Genomic DNA, 19187 nt, shown 5'->3' with positions numbered 1-19187 from the left:
GTAGACGTCCACCCCCATCACCTGCCTACTCAGGCCCCCACAAAATCTTGCAGCGAAGAGACAAAAGCCCACCAAATGTCAGTGGACAGAAATACAACCTGGGTATCGATCAACAAGTTTCGCCCAACATACCTGCCATAAGTCGGGACTCTCACCTGAGCCTGCTGGTGGGTTGAGGGTGGGGGAGGAAGAGTTCAGTACTGCAGGCCCTCCCCTGGGGCCCTCCAGGCAGATGCTACCAAAAACGCCAAACGAGGGCCAACCTCTGACATGTGGTCACCAGAAACACAGACCAGAGACAAGGGCAGTAGACACAATGTTTATTATGTATTCTCGTTAGACACAATCACCTGTGCATAAAAATGCAACTGTTTACAAATGTAAAAACATTTCAGCTTTCAAGCCATCTGTATCATACTGTCTTCCCTGGCATATACTGTACAAGGAAATAGTTAGTCTTTTTCATGTGTGAGAACACATTTTTTCCCAGTTGTATGCCTTTCTTGTTCTCAGTTTAAATCTTATTTTTCCGCTTGCAACTGTTAGTGACATGTCCAGAGTTTTGATTAATAAATTAGTATATAACTGGTCGCTGTATATCACTCGCCTCGCTGCCTCTACAATAATAATAACATTATCACGCTAGGTGATTAATGGATATAATATACAGCACAGTACAGTACTACAATATTAAAATCAATAAATGCAGCCAATAAACACTATGGTAAGCAAAATGGCTATTGTAATGCATTTACATAGTCAAATCCCAGCTTAGGCCAGTGTACTCCACACACTGGCCTAGCCTTGCCAAGATTCATTGACTGCCTTATGCAAACCTTAAGTCCAGTAAGAAGTATTGCACATCACTGTGTCACCAAATACTTCCTAATTAAAAGATTTTCCTGAAAATAAAGTAACCACACATACTGAACCATAAAGAAATATAGCAAGCATGATGGTCATGGCAGAACAGCCATTGTCTTAAATGAACTAGGAGTGATTACTCTTACAATTCAGGTGCACAGTTGATCAGTACTAAATACTGACCACATTCAAAAATCTAAAGCCAGTTCTGTTATCACAGCTGTACCATACTACCTATACTGCTGATACAGCATTGTGAATAGCGCTGAAATGTTAATTCTGCCATCAGGCTGTGTAGTGAGGATACAGTTGCTATATTCATCTCCCAGCAGTGTTTAGTACACAGCCAGGCAGGTGTATTAGACACAAGCACTAGCAGTGTGTATAGCTAAAAAGAAAGGATTACACATGGGTCCAGTACTGTATACAACTATGATCAACCCATAGTTGAGGGTTTAAAAATAACGAGAAAAAAATACTGCCTTATGAATTTCTTCTAGAGTACAATTTGGTATGATCCTCAGTGAAAGGAAAGTATTCTCTGTAACACAAATATGATACAAACACAAATTGTTGGTAAACTTATTCATGCATACAACAATGTTCCAGATATATTAGGCAGGTAAGGCTGGAAGCAGGATTACAAAAATGTCAATTGTTTCAAAGCGCTGCTATCAGCAAGGAAGTACATATTTTGAATAATAATTTTCAGTTGTATCTTTCGTTTTAAGGTTTGTGACAACAACGTGGATAAGCCAAATCAATAAAAATTTTCTTTTCAATAATTTTTTAACATTATGAGGGCAATAGCAATGGGGGTTTTCATAAAACTATGCCCAACCAAGAACTAGTTTACATTCCCAACAACCATTTGTAAGATGATGGTCTTCATACACAATACTACTGTCAAGATACTTTTAAGCAATTATACAGGGCATATTTCTTGCACTGTAGTGTGTCTGATGTTGCTAATATGCCATATATGCATACTATAAATTTTTGGGAAAGTTCTACTGTTTACACATAATAACTATGGCCAACATATTGTGGCGGAATTCTAACCCACAAACAAACAACACTCACCCTGATCTTCGGTTGCTGGAGATAGGTAAAGGTCCACGGTCGCCAATCACAGCACACACAAACCACAAAAACAAAATTTCAAACAAACCCTCCACCAACAACGAACGAAAAAAAAAGAGACACATGCACCATCAATATCGGTACCGGTATCCAAAACAAAAGCCAGACAAACTCCCCGTTCACTTTCAAGGTTGGACCTCAACTGCCCAAGACTTCCCAAAACCGAAAAACTCCCGACAGACCGACAGACAGACAGACAGCGCCAGTAAAACGAACTCCAACAACCGAACCACCACGACAATTACTCTCTCTCTCTCTCTCTCTCTCTCTCTCTCTCTCTCTCTCTCTCTCTCTCTCTCTCTCTCTCAAAACGTTGGGAAATGCTAAATACAAAAAAATTTATTCATCCTCTATATTTCTCCCCCTTTTTAGCATTTCCCAACCAACACCTTTCACACCTCTTTCAAATCGCCTTACACATAACACCCACGGATGCTCACTAGCAGGTCCTCTAGATCGCGTTCGGGCACGCAATCATTCTCTCAGAATCATTCTCTCTTCTAGCAACATTCAAACTCACATCTTCTCCTCCATTCTCTCTCAGATTCACGCTATCTTCTTCACTATTACCACTCTCAATTTCATCCACAATCTCATCTATACCCTCTAACTCGTTCCCAAATACCTCCCCCCAATTCTTCAACTAACCCATCCCATTCGCTCACTGACCTTTCCAATTCTTGCAACGATTCATTCATGCTTTCAATCACTCGTCTATCACTGCTACGCTCTCTTACTCTTACACACTGGCTCACCTCCAACCGTTCACTAACCCCTACACGTTCAGTCAACTAAGTTATATCAAACCCGCATATGCTATACGTTCTATTCATACCATCCCATTCATCCGTATTACACGCTTTATCACTCATTTCCACTTTGGCACTCACACCCCTATCACACAACTTACGATCATTCCGTTCACTTACGTTCTTCCCTTTCTTACGTTTCCTACCATACTCTATCAAAACAAACTGCTGATCCTCATGCAACAACCCCTCACGTACATGCATCACACGCACCGCTTGCATCCTGGAGGATCCGCCCATTTGAACCCCCTTCTCACTCAGTTTCCCGAATTCGCTGTCACAGTCACCCTCTTTCGTCTACATACACTTGACACATGCCCTTCCATTCCACATTCGACACACTTCGCTCTCGGTTCTGAACACATTCTCGCATAATGCCCATTCTTACCACAGTTGCCACATATTACATTCACTCGGGTACCCCTACAACCATTAGCAATGTGACCCACCTGTCCGCACCTCTAGCATTTAACCCCCCTATCTTTCGTACACTCCCTTACCAAATGTCCTGGTTGCCCACATCCGAAACACGCTCCCAAAGCCCACCTACACTCATTCTTTGTATGTCCTTCCTTTCCACATCTAAAACACTTCGCTCGACTTCCACTCATCGACCTTCCCCTTTGTACACTACTATCCCTAACCCGTCCAACCCGTTGTTCCCTTACAAACCCACCATTCATCCTCACTGGCACCTCCACATTACTTGCTCTTACACTCCTATCTATTACACTATCGGCCATTCTCATTGGGCCCCTCAACACTGCATCCCTAAAGCTTCCAAACTCTGGCACTCTCTCATCTACCCCAGCCCTTACACTTACACTTCTGCTCTCTTTTATAACCCTGTCAAGCTCATAATCTTCTACAATTTCCAAAATTTCTCCCCAAGTCAACCTTTCATTCGTCCATCTTTTCTTCTCCTTCCGCTTCAAGTTCACAAATTCTCTAACTCCATCTGGCACTGTCCCTAACAACTTCCGTACTAACTCCTTACATTCATCTATCCCATCATCCCCAAACTTCTTCCTTGCCAACGTCTCAGCCTACAAGCATATAGTGACAAGGTTTCCCCAGCTTTCATTCTTGCCTCATCAAATTCATTCTTCCTCTTATACTTAACACTCGCTTTCATACGCCTCGCCTGCTCAACTAGTCTAGCTTTCACCTTGTCATACTCAACATCCCCACACTCATAATAACCCTATACATATCAAGTAAAAACCCAGTCAAATATTCTCCTAATTCTCGTGCCCACACTCTCTTACTTTCCCCATACTTATCCTGACAAAACCTTTCATACTCCCTAAAGAAATCATGCACATCCCTACTTCCATACTCATTATACTTTTCACACCGGGGTACCTCCCTCACATACATAGCCTTTCTCACTTCTTTCTCACTTTCACTCTCACTTTCGCTACTTTCGCTCTGTCCTTTCATACCCTCTTCCGAATACAAAGAGTCCACTTCTGCACTTACATTCATCTTACTCATTACACTCTTCTTCCCCTCTTTTTATCCACTTTTATCCACTCACCTCCATCCACCTCACTATCACTACTGCCTTCACCCTCTCCCTTCTTTCCTGCCTTTCCCACTTCCTTACCCTTCTTACCAGTTTCCTTTCCCTTTCCCTTCTTGCCTTTTCTTCCCCTGACTTATCCTTACTTTCCCTCTGTTCCTTCCCTTGCTTTTCATTCCCTTTTCCTTACCCTGCCTCTCATTCCCTCGTTTCTTACTTCCTATTCCCATATCACTTTCATCACTCACGCTTCCATTCACTTCTTCCTCCTTTTCTTTCTCTCTTGCCCCTTCACACGTTCCAGAGAACCTGCCTCCAACAGCCCCTTCTCCAAAAACACCCTTGAACATACCTTTCATCATTTCTTCCACACTTTTCATCATTCCCTCCAACTTTTTATCCATCCTCTCTTCCATCCTCTCTTCCATTCTCTCTTCTGACTCTTTCATCTCCCCTTTCATTTCTTCTTTTGCACTTCTTAGCATTCCCTCCACCTCCTCCAACTGACTCCTCAATCTCTCATTCTCACCCCTCAACCACGTATTCTCCTCTCTCAACCTTACCAGTTCCTCTTCCATCCTTCTCTTCAGTCACACTACCAGCCACCAATCTCACTTGCAGCTGCAATACCAGCTGCCCCATGTTGGGCGCCAAATATTATGTGGCGGAATTCTAACCCACAAACAAAACAACACTCACCCTGATCTTCGGTTGCTGGAGATGGGTAAAGGTCCACGGTCGCCAATCACAGCACACAGAAACCACAAAATCAAAATTTCAAACAAACCCTCCACCAACAACGAAAAAAAAAAAGAGACACATGCACCATCAATATCGGTACCGGTATCCAAAACAAAAGCCAGACAAACTCCCCGTTCACTTTCAAGGTTGGACCTCAACTGCCCAAGACTTCCCCAAAACCGAAAAACTCCCGACAGACCGACAGACAGACAGACAGCGCCGTAAAACGAACTCCAACAACCGAACCACTCACAACGACAATTACACTCGCTCTCTCTCTCTCTCTCTCTCTCTCTCTCTCTCTCTCTCTCTCTCTCTCTCTCTCTCTCTCTCTCTCTCTCTCTCTCAAAACGTTGGGAAATGCTAAATACAAACAAATTTATTCATCCCTCTATAATATAACTTTGGCAAATATCCTAACCTCTTACAGGAGGTAATTAAACCATTATTTGCCCAATGAAGGATGTATTAATCTATGCAAATTATCATCATTATGATGAAGTTTAATCAGACATCCCAGTCACACTTCTTAAATATGGTGGAAATCAGAGTAAGACAAAGTTACGAAAAACAGTAGGTGGGAACTAACCAAAAGCAAAGTATTCAGGGCCAAAGATAAGAGAAAAATTCTTTGGTGCTGTCTGCAACATGCTTCTAAAAAAATATACTTTTACCAGAATGTTTGCAAATAACTCAAATTTAGTATTAGCACTTATGAAAAAGTGGTGTAACCTTATAACCAGCTGTAAAATTTTTGTTAACTCAGCTATTCAATAAAAACCTGCAGCAGGTTATAAAATATTACTTTAATGGAACATCATTCTATCACATTGGAAGAAAAAGCATTTAAAATTTGCATAATAAGACATTCATGCTACAATGTCAGCACAACCCCACTGTCAATACCATTTCATCATGCCACTCATCATCATTCTTGCAAAGTATATCAGGTATGCGGCTAACAAGGTATTATAAGATTATGCTACCTGTCCAAGATAATATAGCTCCCACTTGGGTTACAGCACATTATACATAAGAGCTTTTGAAAACTTATCAATCAATCAAATTAAATGCACTGTATTTTAGAAATACAGTACAGTACTGTATCAGTCTACCTTCATTTTTTCATACTTCAGGATGTCACCTACAAGTGCTTTGATACATTTTTAACTGGTCATTTTGTGATGATTGGAGAGGTAGTCTGATTAATTTACTCCATAAGTCAGTCACCAGCTTACCATCTCATACTTGTCACTCTAACTATGAGAAACAATTAGCACATTGTCACTCAGGAACATAATTTCTGCTCAATACTGCTGACAAAACTTAACTCATCCGGTAACTTCAAGAATAGGATATGATCAAACAGTCTTACCTTCTTTGGCATAATAATGATTGTGGTACAGTACATTTCTTGTCTGATGATGTCATCCTAATGGGAGGGCTCCTCTCTATTTCACATGCCTTCATTCCAGAAATAGAGATCTGCTTCTAATGAACACAATATATATAAGAAATCATCTTGTTTTATAACTTACAATAACTGGATGGAAACAAACCAGATGGAGGCACAAGGCAGTGGGGTTTACCTGAACTTGAGCGTTGGTCCCCAGCCACCTGGGATTACAAGTACTCTCATCTCCCATTAATCTCGGGTTACATGTTCTCTGAAATACCAAAGTAATATGCTCTAGTAAAGCAATGGTTTGCAATCAAGCAGACATAATCTTTTCCAAGAAATTTTGATTTTCCACTTACTGTCGTCTTTGGGTCTTCAACATTCACAACTACAGAGCAAGACCTTGCCAAGAGTGGTCTTCGTTCAGGTACAGGTGAACTTTCAAGATGCTCTTGGCTGGCTTCAGATATTAAATTCATTGTTTCCAAGTACCTCTGTAAGAAAAAATATATACAATATATTGTTTGCAATTTGACAGAAAAGAGAATTCTCAAGAGTATTATCATTTACTAGCATTATTTCTACACAATTATAAGATTTTTCATTATTATTCACCTGTGAACACAAGAAATGAATGTACCATTTCTGAAGAAAGTCCTTTTAAAAATTCACTTTGACAAACTATTTCACAAACAAATTTGATCTATTGTCTACCTTCACAGAAAAAATGCAAGTAAGCCATTACTGTTAGTAGTGTAAAAGCATTACTCCAAGGACACCTTTTTAAAAGTAGGGAATGAACCATACATAGATCCGCCAATGCAAGAAAGTCATGCTGTGATGAAGGAGTATGATCTAGTGATCAACTGGTGGGGTAAGAATTAGGGAAGGATATATTTCTTCAAGAATCTTGGTTGGTCCTTTTAAGAAAGATAAGGATCACATTTGTAGAGAAGACAAATGATACTGTAAATACTTAATACTGCAGAGCCAAGTGTACGACCATACAATGCCCATTGTAACCAGACCTGTTTCATTCATCACCACTTTAAACTCTAAATGCAACTGCATTATAATAGCACCTGATAGGACATAACTTAGCTGAGGTTCTGAAAATTGTTTAGGAAATTTCTTGCTATAATTTTCAAAGCCAAAATTAAGGTCTTACAAAGAGCCAAGAGCCATGGTTATAATTATGAAATAAAATTACCAGTCAAGAGCTACAATACAGTATAACTACTTGATGAGAATTAAATTCGGATTTAAATGGAAAAAATCAAATATTTATCAGGGAAACACTGCATTATTATGGTTTACCATTATAAATTCAGTCAAGAATTGGAAGCAAAGTATAAATAATTATTAATACTATTAACTGCCTGGTCATTACAGCTATTGAAAAGTAAGGAACCATTTCAGGCAAACATTAAAAAATATTTTAGAATATGAACTTGTGAGAAAAGCTTAGTTAACAAATAAGTTCTGAGTGTCTTAACATTCATGATTACATAATCATTTAGTAAAGAAATCCAGATGAAAATAGTTATTAACCATTAAACAGAGTAAACCCACCTAAGTTTTACATGTCTAGTATTCATTTAATTTTATGGAGTAAGAAACCAGAGAAGATTTGGCTATGAGAATCATATCAATTTTTCACAAGAATTGTCACTATAATTTTGTTTTTACCAAAAACTGATACTGGGATTCAAGATAGTAAGACTAACATCAGACTTTGCCAGTTAAAGAATCTTATGGTATACTGTAACACTGAAAGAACTATGCTCACCGTGATTTGGGTGAATATCTATCAGCTGAAAATTTCTACCAGTGTTGAAGTTTTGAAACTTATACCTTATCACTTAAGGACTTGGGAAGATTGGATTCATGTAAGTAGCCAGCAGGTTGAGAGTCTCACTAACATTTGGGAAAATTACAAAGCAGGGATAAGATTCCATAAGGTATGAACGTGAAATGATTGGACACACAAAAATCTCATAGATTTATGAAGGCTACAACAATAACAGGTACCATTAAAGCAATGATAAAATTACTGTATAATTCAGTTATGATTTGTTAGAATAAGAATACTTTTTGGAGTGCCAAAGGTAAAGCACAATAATGAAGGACGTGAAATAATTTAATATATTTGGTGCAATGAGAAATATGTTAGGGTTTGCCAAGACAATGTCAACGTTTCAATATTAATGACATACAAAATTAACAGGTTATGAGCCAAGAAAATTTCATGAGAATAATGTTAGCAATGATAGGCTATAAGCCTAAGTGAGAGTTACACCTTAGCTGAAAATATTAGTCCATTAAAACAGTTCCAAGAATCTGCAAGTGGTATACTTTCACAATGAAAATAAAACCTAACCACATCTCTCCCCAGATAACTGAGAAAATTCTGGTGTATTAACCTGCGCACAACCTTCTCTAGTAACAATATCTACAATTCTTACTAAATATATGATTTTTGTACTGAGGCTGTATCTTATGAGCATGTTTCCTGACACCATTCACCATTATCCCACTAAAGCTTTAGTAGTCATTGGAAAAAAAATGAAGCCATACATTTTTAAGGTAGTCTAATGTCAACTTTGCCATCAATATTGCCCAATTCGTACAAAGTCTGATGGCAAAATAACAATGCGCTAAAAAATATACCTATGACCCACCTTAAACATGAAAATTTCAAACATTTAACAACAATCAAATATCAAAATTCAATTAAACTAAAGCACATCTATGAAACAACAATGAACTCGTCAAATTTTTCATATGAGCTTATCAACAACTGTTCTGTTGAGCACTGATGTTGAAATACTGTAGTACAATATCACGCTGCCAATTATTGGTTGTATAAACTTATAAGGAATTATATGGTGCTCAGCTTACAGCATGCTATTCAGGCATAATAAATATATTGTACTGTATATGCAAATATGTTGAAATGACCTCCAAGTTCAGGTACTGTATAATCTTAATATTCATAGTACATATATACTGTACATAATTATGCAGACACAACAATGGATCATATAAAGGTAAAATGCTCAGATGCACAATATGTACAATATTATAATCAAGATAACAAGGGAAAAAACCCAAAAATAAGCTACGTTAGCCCATGATTGCAAGTCTGTCTTTAACATCCATCAAAAGTGTTCAAATACAAACCGTTAGCAGATGAGATGAAATTGTCTGTAATAAAATAACTTGGTTACTACCCTGTATACCAAACCCAAATACTGTACTGTAATTATAGTACCAAGCAATTCACTATGCACATTATCAAAAAAATCATGTCAAGTACAGTACAGTACTGTATTATGAAAAACAATATGGTGAGAAATATGCAAGTAGTATTAAATTTTCTTTATACCAAACCAATAAAATAAATGTCAGAGTACGCAATTTAATTTCTCAATATTATTTCATATCCTATTAAGCCACAGTTTTCATGAGTGACAAGGTTTGCAAATAACTCCCTGTATTTGTGAAAATATGATGTACAGTATTTTTAGAAGGGGGCACAGCATGCAAAAATCTGGTTCCAGTTAGTTTTTATGTTTGTAGAACAGAGATGTACAGGTGAATAACAGACTTGTGTGGGAATGCGGAAGCACTAAAGCAAGCATTTTATGATTGGTAGAGGGTGAGAGTATCCAAAATTAAAATAGAATCATGCACCAAGATTCCTTTTTGTGTGTGTGTGTGTGTGTGTGTGTGTGTGTGTGTGTGTGTACAAATTTCAAACTCCTCTTCTACTTCACCACATTTCCATATAAGCAGTGATGTATACATTCAGTACATAAAGCTGGTTAATTTCCAGTTTTAATTTTAAAAGTGTGCTTAAGCTTATTTAAAAGCCTCATTTTAAATCAGCCTCTTTCACAACTTAAACATTAAAATGTTTAGGTTTGGTAATTATACTTGAAATACCTTTGACATTTTCCTGGTGTACCAAATGGGGTCTAGCTTCTGAAAACATCAATATAATTTACTCAGTTATCAACACATGGGAATTAAAAGTTCTGGGACTTTATGACAATAGCCTATTTGCTGCAGTGCCTCCTTTAGAATCAAAGTTCCCAGTTACAGGAGGTAGCCTTTCCAAAAAAAGTGAACAGCATTTTGAAAGTTATCCTTTGTGGGAAAAAATGTGTATAAATTGGAAATATAAGTCGCAAAACAAGAATCAAACACGGTATGGCTTCTGTTAAAAGCAATATGATGAAATACACCAGTTTTAAACAAATAATCGACTTTCAGCTTCCAATAGTTTTTTGTTTTAGTTTGGTGCAACTGGGTATAAAATACTACTTTTGGAAGTTTTTAATAATTTTGCATCATATTTTTTCTAAACACTGACACTTAACCTCCATCTTGAAAGTACAATCTTATAGTCTGTATTCCCAATAAGAGCTACCACTCTAACCCTACTGTTATCACAATAATGCCTTCTCAGAGATATTAATCTTATCAGTACGGATGCCACAGAGCAAGGTCAACAAGAAATCACCCTAATTAGTCCCTTCTTCCTTTACCTTTTTTGGTAATTTTCTGTCTGGAACTTCAAGAAATCATTTATTACTTTTAACATTTCCAATACTTTTGTTATTGTGACATAAGGTCATGTTAGACAGACTTCTTGTTTAAAACTTCACACTTTCTCTGCAAAAAATTATTTTAAATTTCTTATTCACCACTCTTTCTATTATTGTTGGCATTGTAAAACCTGCCCATTTCCCGATCTGTAGTGATGTACCTCATTTTATAATTTTTAAAATCATCTCTACAAAGCTTGAGAACTTGCTCTTGAGAACATTATTTTCCTTTACTATTTTCATATATTAAAAACTAAAAAGACAACTGTATGCTATTCCTAAGGTTATTTGGGGTTCAAATTTCTATGAGACTCCTGGTGTGTTCTGACCCAGTCGTTCCTTCGCATTCACACAATATTTTTTACATTTTGTAAGTTCTGTCCCACAAGAGAAAATCTAGTATAGATACAAAGCACACCAAAAACAGAAAATATCTTACTTCTATCTTTGGTCTGTGATAATGAGACACAAAGCACATGATGATAACGAAAATGAGAATGCACCCCAAGATAACAGCCAAAGCGGCCCACCAGCCGCTCCATCCCAGTTTCACTTGGCCTCCACTGCCATGGCTTCCCCCACCACCGCCGCCACCTCCGGAAGCTAGTTTTAATAAAATCAGATTATATACTCTGTAACTCATGGCCATACACACGTACGTACATTGTGCTAGTGCAATAATGACAAAAATACATAAACAGTATTTAGCAATTTAATGTTGTCTTATAATATAAAATCTTATGGGGTTTTATTCTTTATTATGTCAATTTCTGTACCTAGAAGTATGCATAAAAAATATAAGTTTTTAAACACATGAGTTTTTTGTTGAATCCAAAACTTCCGAGAGAAAATATTTCAAAAGAATGTCCATGAAACTTTCTTAAAGGTAAATTTTTAATGCAAGGATAGTATGAAGCATAAACATAAAGAATTATCACGTGCTGAATATGCAGCTATGAGAATGTACGCCACAAAAAGTGACACTCAAAAACAGAATTAATGCAATATTCAGAAAGACTTAAAAATGGCAAATTTCATGATTCAGTCAACTGTTTTCACATACATACAGTATATTATTATAGTTGATACTATTACAAAAAAAAATACTATTAAAAGCATTATTATGAAAAATACTTAAATTTCTTCAACACTTTAAAGTATCATTATAAGTACTATTATAAAAAATTATTAAAATTCTTCAGAAATTTGGAAATATTAAAAGTTCCATATCACCATTTCAAGACAAGATTACTGTATACTAAATGATTATCATCCATACGTAGAGATGTAGTGATTCCAAAACTCACCCGGACTAGAAGCTGAAGAATGACTACCACTCGGAGCAGGAGTTGTATCAATAACAGGTAAGATGTCAGGTAAGGGAACAATGTTCTGTATGAAGTAGAATGGTTTTATGCTTTCCCCTTCTATCTCTAGGAAACGTGGCATCAAGGGTAGCTTGAAAGCTTTCAGAAGTGATTTTTTGGCCTGGAAAATTTTGAAGACAACACAAAATCCTATCAGGTATACATTGGAGGAATGGTGCATTGAATAAAGTAAAACTGATTTATAGTTTCATCATCTCCTAATATGTAATTTGGTTTCAAGGGCAGTTCAGTTAAGTTACTGCCAAGAAATACAGCAAGCAGGACTCAAGACAATGTCTGATATTGTAAGAAATCTCACTCAGTGATGTTGGAAGATTAGCTGTGCTAAGGGAGAGCTATAATTTGTTGGAAAGTAAAGTAAAAATGTTAGGAAAGTAAAATCCCAAAAGCACATTCAATCTTTTTCTTATTCTGTCCATGGAGGCTCATGGTAGGATTTTTTTTTTTTTACCATCTGAGCAACTATTCTGACATTCAAAAAGTAACAAGAAGATCAGTTCAAAATTCACAACACTTCAAATATCTTTCCCCAAGAAAATACTTAATAAAAAATACAAACGAAAAAATTCATGTATTTTCATTTAATTTTGGTTGCGCCAGCCTACTGAAATTTTAACTAAATTCTTAGAAATTTGTAGATGTCACTCTAAACAATAACAATGCTTATAAGAAACGAGTTCTAAATCCCTCCATACACCGACACAATGGTATGTTGTTTGTTACTGGATTTTCAAGGGAAAATATGCACAATAGTGTATAAAAAAACGAACGAACTCCAAAATTAGTATATTCCTTTAACAATCCTTAAATGAATGATAAACAATACACTGTTCACGCACAATCACTCTATCAAATTTGATGATAATCCTGGATACAATCTTTCTTTCTTTCCATTTTTCTTATAAGTCTCAAATTTCTCTCATAATAACCATGCTTGTTTTTAATAATTCTACTGATAGTAATCACTACAAATGTGATAATTCTATAATACAAAATATTACCTTTACAATATTAACTAATGACCTTGTGTGTTATGTACAGGTTCTTATCGGAATAGCGTCACGTACAAATGAGACAACAGGTAATACAGTACTGTAGGTGCTGGATAAAAAAGAACTATTTCTGGCCATTTCACGCAATGGCTGGACACCTTTATTCAGGTAAACTAAGTCAAAGAAGGAAAAAGTAAGAGAGCTAGAAAAATATAGATAATTTATAATGTATTTGAAGTTATTCTTGTTAAATTTCCAACGGCTAACTTTTTAGCTTTAGCATCTGAAATATTTACTGTATAATACTGTATAGGAATTCCCTTTTGTTTTACTACTAAGGAAAATTTATCCATAACCCTTTGTCAAAAGTAACATTTTCAAGAGGTCAAAGGTCAAATTTCAAGTTATTTCGGTAGAACGTGATTCCAGGTAAGAGACTACAGAATGTTAGCATGAATACTAACTTTTCATGGCTATATGTTACTCTTTTTCCCAACTACGGAAATTAAAAATCGCATGAAAAGAACTCAAACTCAGGTCTTTTAAATTTGGTCCCAGTACCAGAGAACAGTCTGGCTGATTTACAGGAGTTCTGAACACTCGTTTTTCCCGGACCCTACTATACTGCCAATGAGTTTCGGAGGAGGTAAAAGAAATGAGCAATTACTTTATTTACAGAACCAGCAATGTAAATTCCAGGCTATACAAGTTTTGCCCGTTGTTATCGGTGCAAAGTTACTTGGGGTTGAAATTTAGGCATTTATGAACAGGCTTCGTCAGTAGCAAAGGATACAAGTTTGAGTCTTAAAATAAACACTTTTCTTGCTGGCCCCAATCGAGGTTTTCAAAAAAATCTGTCGTTAATGAAACTTGCAACAAATGAAATATGTAGTCAGTTATCCACCAACCGGACAGACAAACAATAAAATTTAAAGCTTTCCTTAAAGCAATATTTCGCTCTGAATTAAGCGGCAGCATTAGATATATTCTCCACTAATGTACTGTTCAAGTCTTTAATTCAGTACTATAAAAAAAAAGAGAAACATTTGCAAATAGTCTGCAATTTAGAATATGCTTTCATCGTCTAACAGAAGAAAAAAAATTGCCATGGCCTAGAGATTCGACGTTAAATATTTATATATTATTGTCTGATGTTCAATAACCTGGTAAAGAAGTAAAACTTAAATTATAATTATAATGAAATATAAATGATTCATAATTTCTTCAGCTTACCAATAACCTAGGAATGCGCAAAGAAAGACAACCTTTGTTTTGGGGGATGAAGAAAAAGAACCCACCTTCACGTAACAGTTAAGATTCGCATCTTCACCCGGTTCTGTCGAAGACAAGCACTCGATGACGAAGCTGTACCGGGTAAAGGGCTCGAGGGGCACGGAAGTGTTGGCACTGATGCCCTTTCTCCCGGCACTCAGCCCGAGAGTCAAATTGGTGGCGCTACCGTCGAGGGTCAAGGTCGGCAAGACTTCACTTGTCGGGAGGATGCCCACCCTCCACCCTCTACCTCCCGGGGTCAAGGGGACCGTTTTCTTCCCTCTGAAGACGTGCCAAATCAGTTCATCTGGAGTAAAAAATAAAGAGACATTTAATATGGGATGCGTGATTTTGGCATTGAAAGCGATGAAGATATACTGCAGTTACGGAAACCTTTGTTGGTGGAAGACAGAAAATTTTGTCCAGTTAAGAGTATGAGTCAGGATAGTCTCTCTCTCTCTCTCTCTCTCTCTCTCTCTCTCTCTCTCTCTCTCTCTCTCTCTCTCTCTCTCTCTCTCTCTCTCTCTCTCTCTACGCTTCTCCCACGCACCCTGTAAATTGTTATTTCTTTGATTACACAGTTCGTGAGCAGCTTTTCCTCTACTACTAGGATCTGGAATTCTTTCCTACTTCTGTTTTTTCTGACTTTAAATGGAGTCCCATTGTTCTTATATACCCCTTTTCCTTTTACCTATTTTCCCTTTGGTCCTGGGGTACAGAAAAAATGTGCCCCAAGCAAATGAGTGCAGTGCTTAATGAAGGGTTATGGACCCCATAGTGGGGAGAAAAAAAAAACGCCCCCTGAATAGCAGATGAGCATCTGTACGAGACAAATTGCATCTACATCTTTATTTCTGGGGAATGCAAGGAAAAATAATAGCTAGCATTCTCGCTACCCTATGAATTGTGAAAGTCATCAACAGACAAGGTTTGCGCCCCACACCTTGTAATGCCCTGTACTTATTATTACAATAAATATTGCATCTTGGTGTTTAAGGAGAAAAATACTGAATGCTTTGGCACTGAGTGAACCGTGACAAAAGGCAGTGTGTACAGGAGTGTAAAGTATAGTGATTGTGTATAAGAAAGCTGAAAGGTGTGGAGCTATGGAAGGTGTAGCACTTTTGTTCAAGTCCTAAACTCTAGGACTGGGTGAAAGAGTACGATTATGTTAGTGAGAGGACGGTATGAGTAAGACTGAGTGTGGCACGAGAAAAAACTGTAAATGTGCATGTGATATGCATGAGCCAGAAGTGGAAAGGAATGAGAGAGGAAAAATGGTATTTTTGGGAAAGTCTGAATTCATGCCTTCAAGGGTCTGGGAAGCATGAAAGGGTGGTTATGATAAGGAATTTAAGTGCAGTGGTTGGTGACAGAGATACGAATGGAGTTCTGGGCAGATATGGAGTTCACCGAGGAAATGAGAATGGAGTCTCTCCTGTGGTTGTTTAGAGAAGGGTCTGATCACTGGAAATACATGGTTTATGAAAAAATCTATAAATGTACATGGGTCAGAGAAAATTGTGACGAAAAGAGGATGTTACACCATGTATCAGAACAGAGTATATAAATTCTATTATAAATATTCAGCTGCCACAGCCTCTGTTCCAAGAATCCACAGAGATGGATTTCCTTTAAATAAGACAGCAAGATCAGGGGTAAGGGATAGGCCCACAGACTGAGCTACAACGAGGTAGTCTGAAGGAGGGTTCGTCGTGCAAGGTCAGCTCAGGTACTCACAAGTTAGGACCATAAGGGCATCCAAATGATAGATAGCCTTTCTCCCCCCTTGACATAGAGGTGACCTATAAACAAGAATTTGTTTTGAACTTTCACTGGTCCCAGATTGTTATTCCAGACAGGAGTTCCCCCCTGGGATGACTACGAAGCAGCAAGCCTCCAACTTCCTGAGAAGGAGGCAGTCGTCAGCTAACTCAAGAGAACAGACATACATTTGCGGTATCCCTAATCTAAGAGGCTACCGCTCCTTGCGTTCTGTCTAAAGCTAGTACCATAAGGGTTAATACAACTCTGTTCAGTTGTTGAAGAAAGACCAGTCAATGCTGCCCCTCATTACATAAGCTTCTGCAACTGGGAAGATATATAAGGTAGTGTCTGAGAATTAACATCTGAGTGCCAGTAGACTTTTCCAAAGACTAAACTACTACTTTCCATTTCACTTTCTCTCTCCCCCCCAAAGTAATTCTCCTGAAAATCCCACTACTATTCATTTGTGTGTTCCTTGTGGCATAAGATAAATGATTTATTGCTCCTTGTAGGAATTAAGTTTAGGGAAAGAATACACCTTGCTTTCAACGACATAAGGGTAAAGCCTCCCTCCACAGTGCTAGAATAGTACTGATGAGAAAAGCCTTGATGTACTAAGCTTATCTGGAACAAATCTATTTCCAAATATGTTGTCTTGCCCCCTCATTGTTCTGCAACCACTGCTTGTGAGATCTCGCCTAAGAGGCATTAATTCCGTTGCTACCTTACAAGCTATCAGCTCCTGCTATCCATTTCAAGCTGTGGCTCCTCATGTACGATTCATGTTCAGTTTGAGTATTTTCTAGAAAGCCATGTAATTGTCCTGTAATGGTGGTTATTTAGTTACCAACTGCCCTATTGGTTTGCATGCCAGTCAACATTTATTTGTGTAACTGATTCCTGTAAATTCCTTACTAACCCCTAGATATCTTACATTGTGTTGTCTGGATTGTTGCTGATTGTTACCACTGAAATTGGTGGGCTGCTAATTTATCCTTGTTTACTGCGTAAATAAAGTAGTGTAAAGTAACCAATTACAACTAGCTTTCAATGGCATCCTTCTTTTGCTTCAAATGTATGTACTGGGTAAGTAACTTGTGTCTCTTACATATCATTTCATTATGCATTTGGTTATGGGTAAGTCCCCCTGAAGCCAAAGTTCAATTTAAACATTTATTTTAATTGCAAGACCAATCTAAATATGTAACAATTATATATATATATATATATATATTACATCATATATGTATATATATATATATATATATATATATATATATATATATATATATATATATATATATATATCACATTCACGTATAGAACAGAAATAAATTTCTGACTCACATCGGGATCTAGGTATTTCAACTGAATGGCAAGGGCGCTACCAACCGAACCACATGGGTCATGAAAGTTAGAACTTATGTCAGTACCAACGTACCTGAGGGCTTCCCAGGTAAAAGCCTTAGATACAGTAGTACTTAGGTTTCAACTTCTTTTATGACTTGTGTGGTTCGGTTGGTACTGCCCTTCCTTTTCAATTGAAAGACCTGGGTTCGATCCCAATGTGAGTCAGAAATTTATTTCTGTTCTATACGTGAATGTGCTATATATGTGTGTGTGTGTGTGTGTGTGTGTGTGTGTGTGTGTGTGTGTGTGTGTATGAGAGAGTAAGTTGATATCCGTAAAGGAGAGAAAAATAGTAGCCGGATTATTTCCTATCATTATTTGATTGAAGCAAAAGTTAAGGTTGATGAAAATTTAATTGGCGAAGAAAGGACGAAAATGTTGCTATCAGATAATTAAGACAAGTAAGTTTTTATAAGGCAGAAGTGAAAAGAACGTTTAAGGTGAAAGAAAAGAGTTGAAGACAGAGCAGTTGAAGAAGTATACAGTGAGTGCAAAATTCCACGATAGGGTCATAGAGTTAACAAAGAATTTGGGATTTTAGGAGGAAGGACAGAGGAAATGAAAAGAGCGAGTGGTGGGCTTAAGAAATTTGAAGTTTAGTGAAAGAAAAATATTGTTTGGAGTGCTACTGCTAGACAAAAGGGAAGACCCTGTACATGAATACAGAAGGATGGATAAAGAGGTCAAAAGAGAGGCAAGACAGAAAAAAAAGGCATGTAACAGAAAAAGGGGAGAAAAGGTGAAGAACGACATTGGGAAGAATAAGAAGCTCTACAAAGAAGTAAATGCAGAGAGAAAAGCTAAAGTGCATAATTATGAATCTCGATATAAAAGACGTCAAAGAAAAGCTGTCTGGAGAGAGCGTAGTCTTTGGTCGATGTAGTGAATATTTTGCGGGTTTGCTGAATGTGAAAGAGACAGGGAGGCGGAGCTGGATAGTGCAATAGTGGAGGGGTTTGCGCAAGTTTGAGAATGGTTGTAGACGTGACTGCTGAACAAGTTGGGATGGCAATTACGAGGTTGAAGAATGCAAGCAAAAGTAAGATTGTGGGGGTAAATGTTAACTAAGAAGATGGGGCAATTAATGTTAGTATGGATGATGGAAGAATAAAAGCAGCAAATTCGTATAAGTATTTGGCAGTACATATACTGGATAACAGTAAGATGGTAGAAGAGGTGAATCACAGAACTGGTGAAGTAAGGATGGTAGCAGGATGTGTGCAAAAGACTGGGAAGAGGCTTGGGGTATCTATGAAAGCCAAGG

At 37.4% G+C, this 19187-nt stretch overlaps 1 protein-coding gene across 11 annotated transcripts in view; it reads right to left on the bottom strand.

Moving 5' to 3' along the window:
• Nucleotides 1-19187, bottom strand: part of LOC136840274 (uncharacterized) — an 89243-nt gene that overhangs the window by 27008 nt on the left and 43048 nt on the right. For 4 of the 11 annotated variants that reach the window (XM_067106945.1, XM_067106939.1, XM_067106942.1 and 1 more), the window contains 6 exons: nucleotides 14773-15053; nucleotides 12402-12582; nucleotides 11534-11697; nucleotides 10430-10468; nucleotides 6841-6975; nucleotides 6672-6749 (listed from right to left, as the gene is read on the bottom strand). In XM_067106945.1, coding sequence (XP_066963046.1) covers nucleotides 6672-6749; nucleotides 6841-6975; nucleotides 10430-10468; nucleotides 11534-11697; nucleotides 12402-12582; nucleotides 14773-15053 — 878 coding nt within the window. The remainder of the gene's footprint in view (nucleotides 1-6671; nucleotides 6750-6840; nucleotides 6976-10429; nucleotides 10469-11533; nucleotides 11698-12401; nucleotides 12583-14772; nucleotides 15054-19187) is intronic. The other 7 variants (XM_067106950.1, XM_067106943.1, XM_067106949.1 and 4 more) reach the window with 3 other exon arrangements.

The sequence above is a fragment of the Macrobrachium rosenbergii genome, chromosome 7 (genome assembly GCF_040412425.1).
Source record: "Macrobrachium rosenbergii isolate ZJJX-2024 chromosome 7, ASM4041242v1, whole genome shotgun sequence".
Lineage (NCBI taxonomy): Eukaryota > Metazoa > Arthropoda > Malacostraca > Decapoda > Palaemonidae > Macrobrachium > Macrobrachium rosenbergii.
The sequence above is the reverse complement of the archived record's forward strand: the minus strand, read 5'-3'. Positions and strand labels throughout refer to the sequence as shown.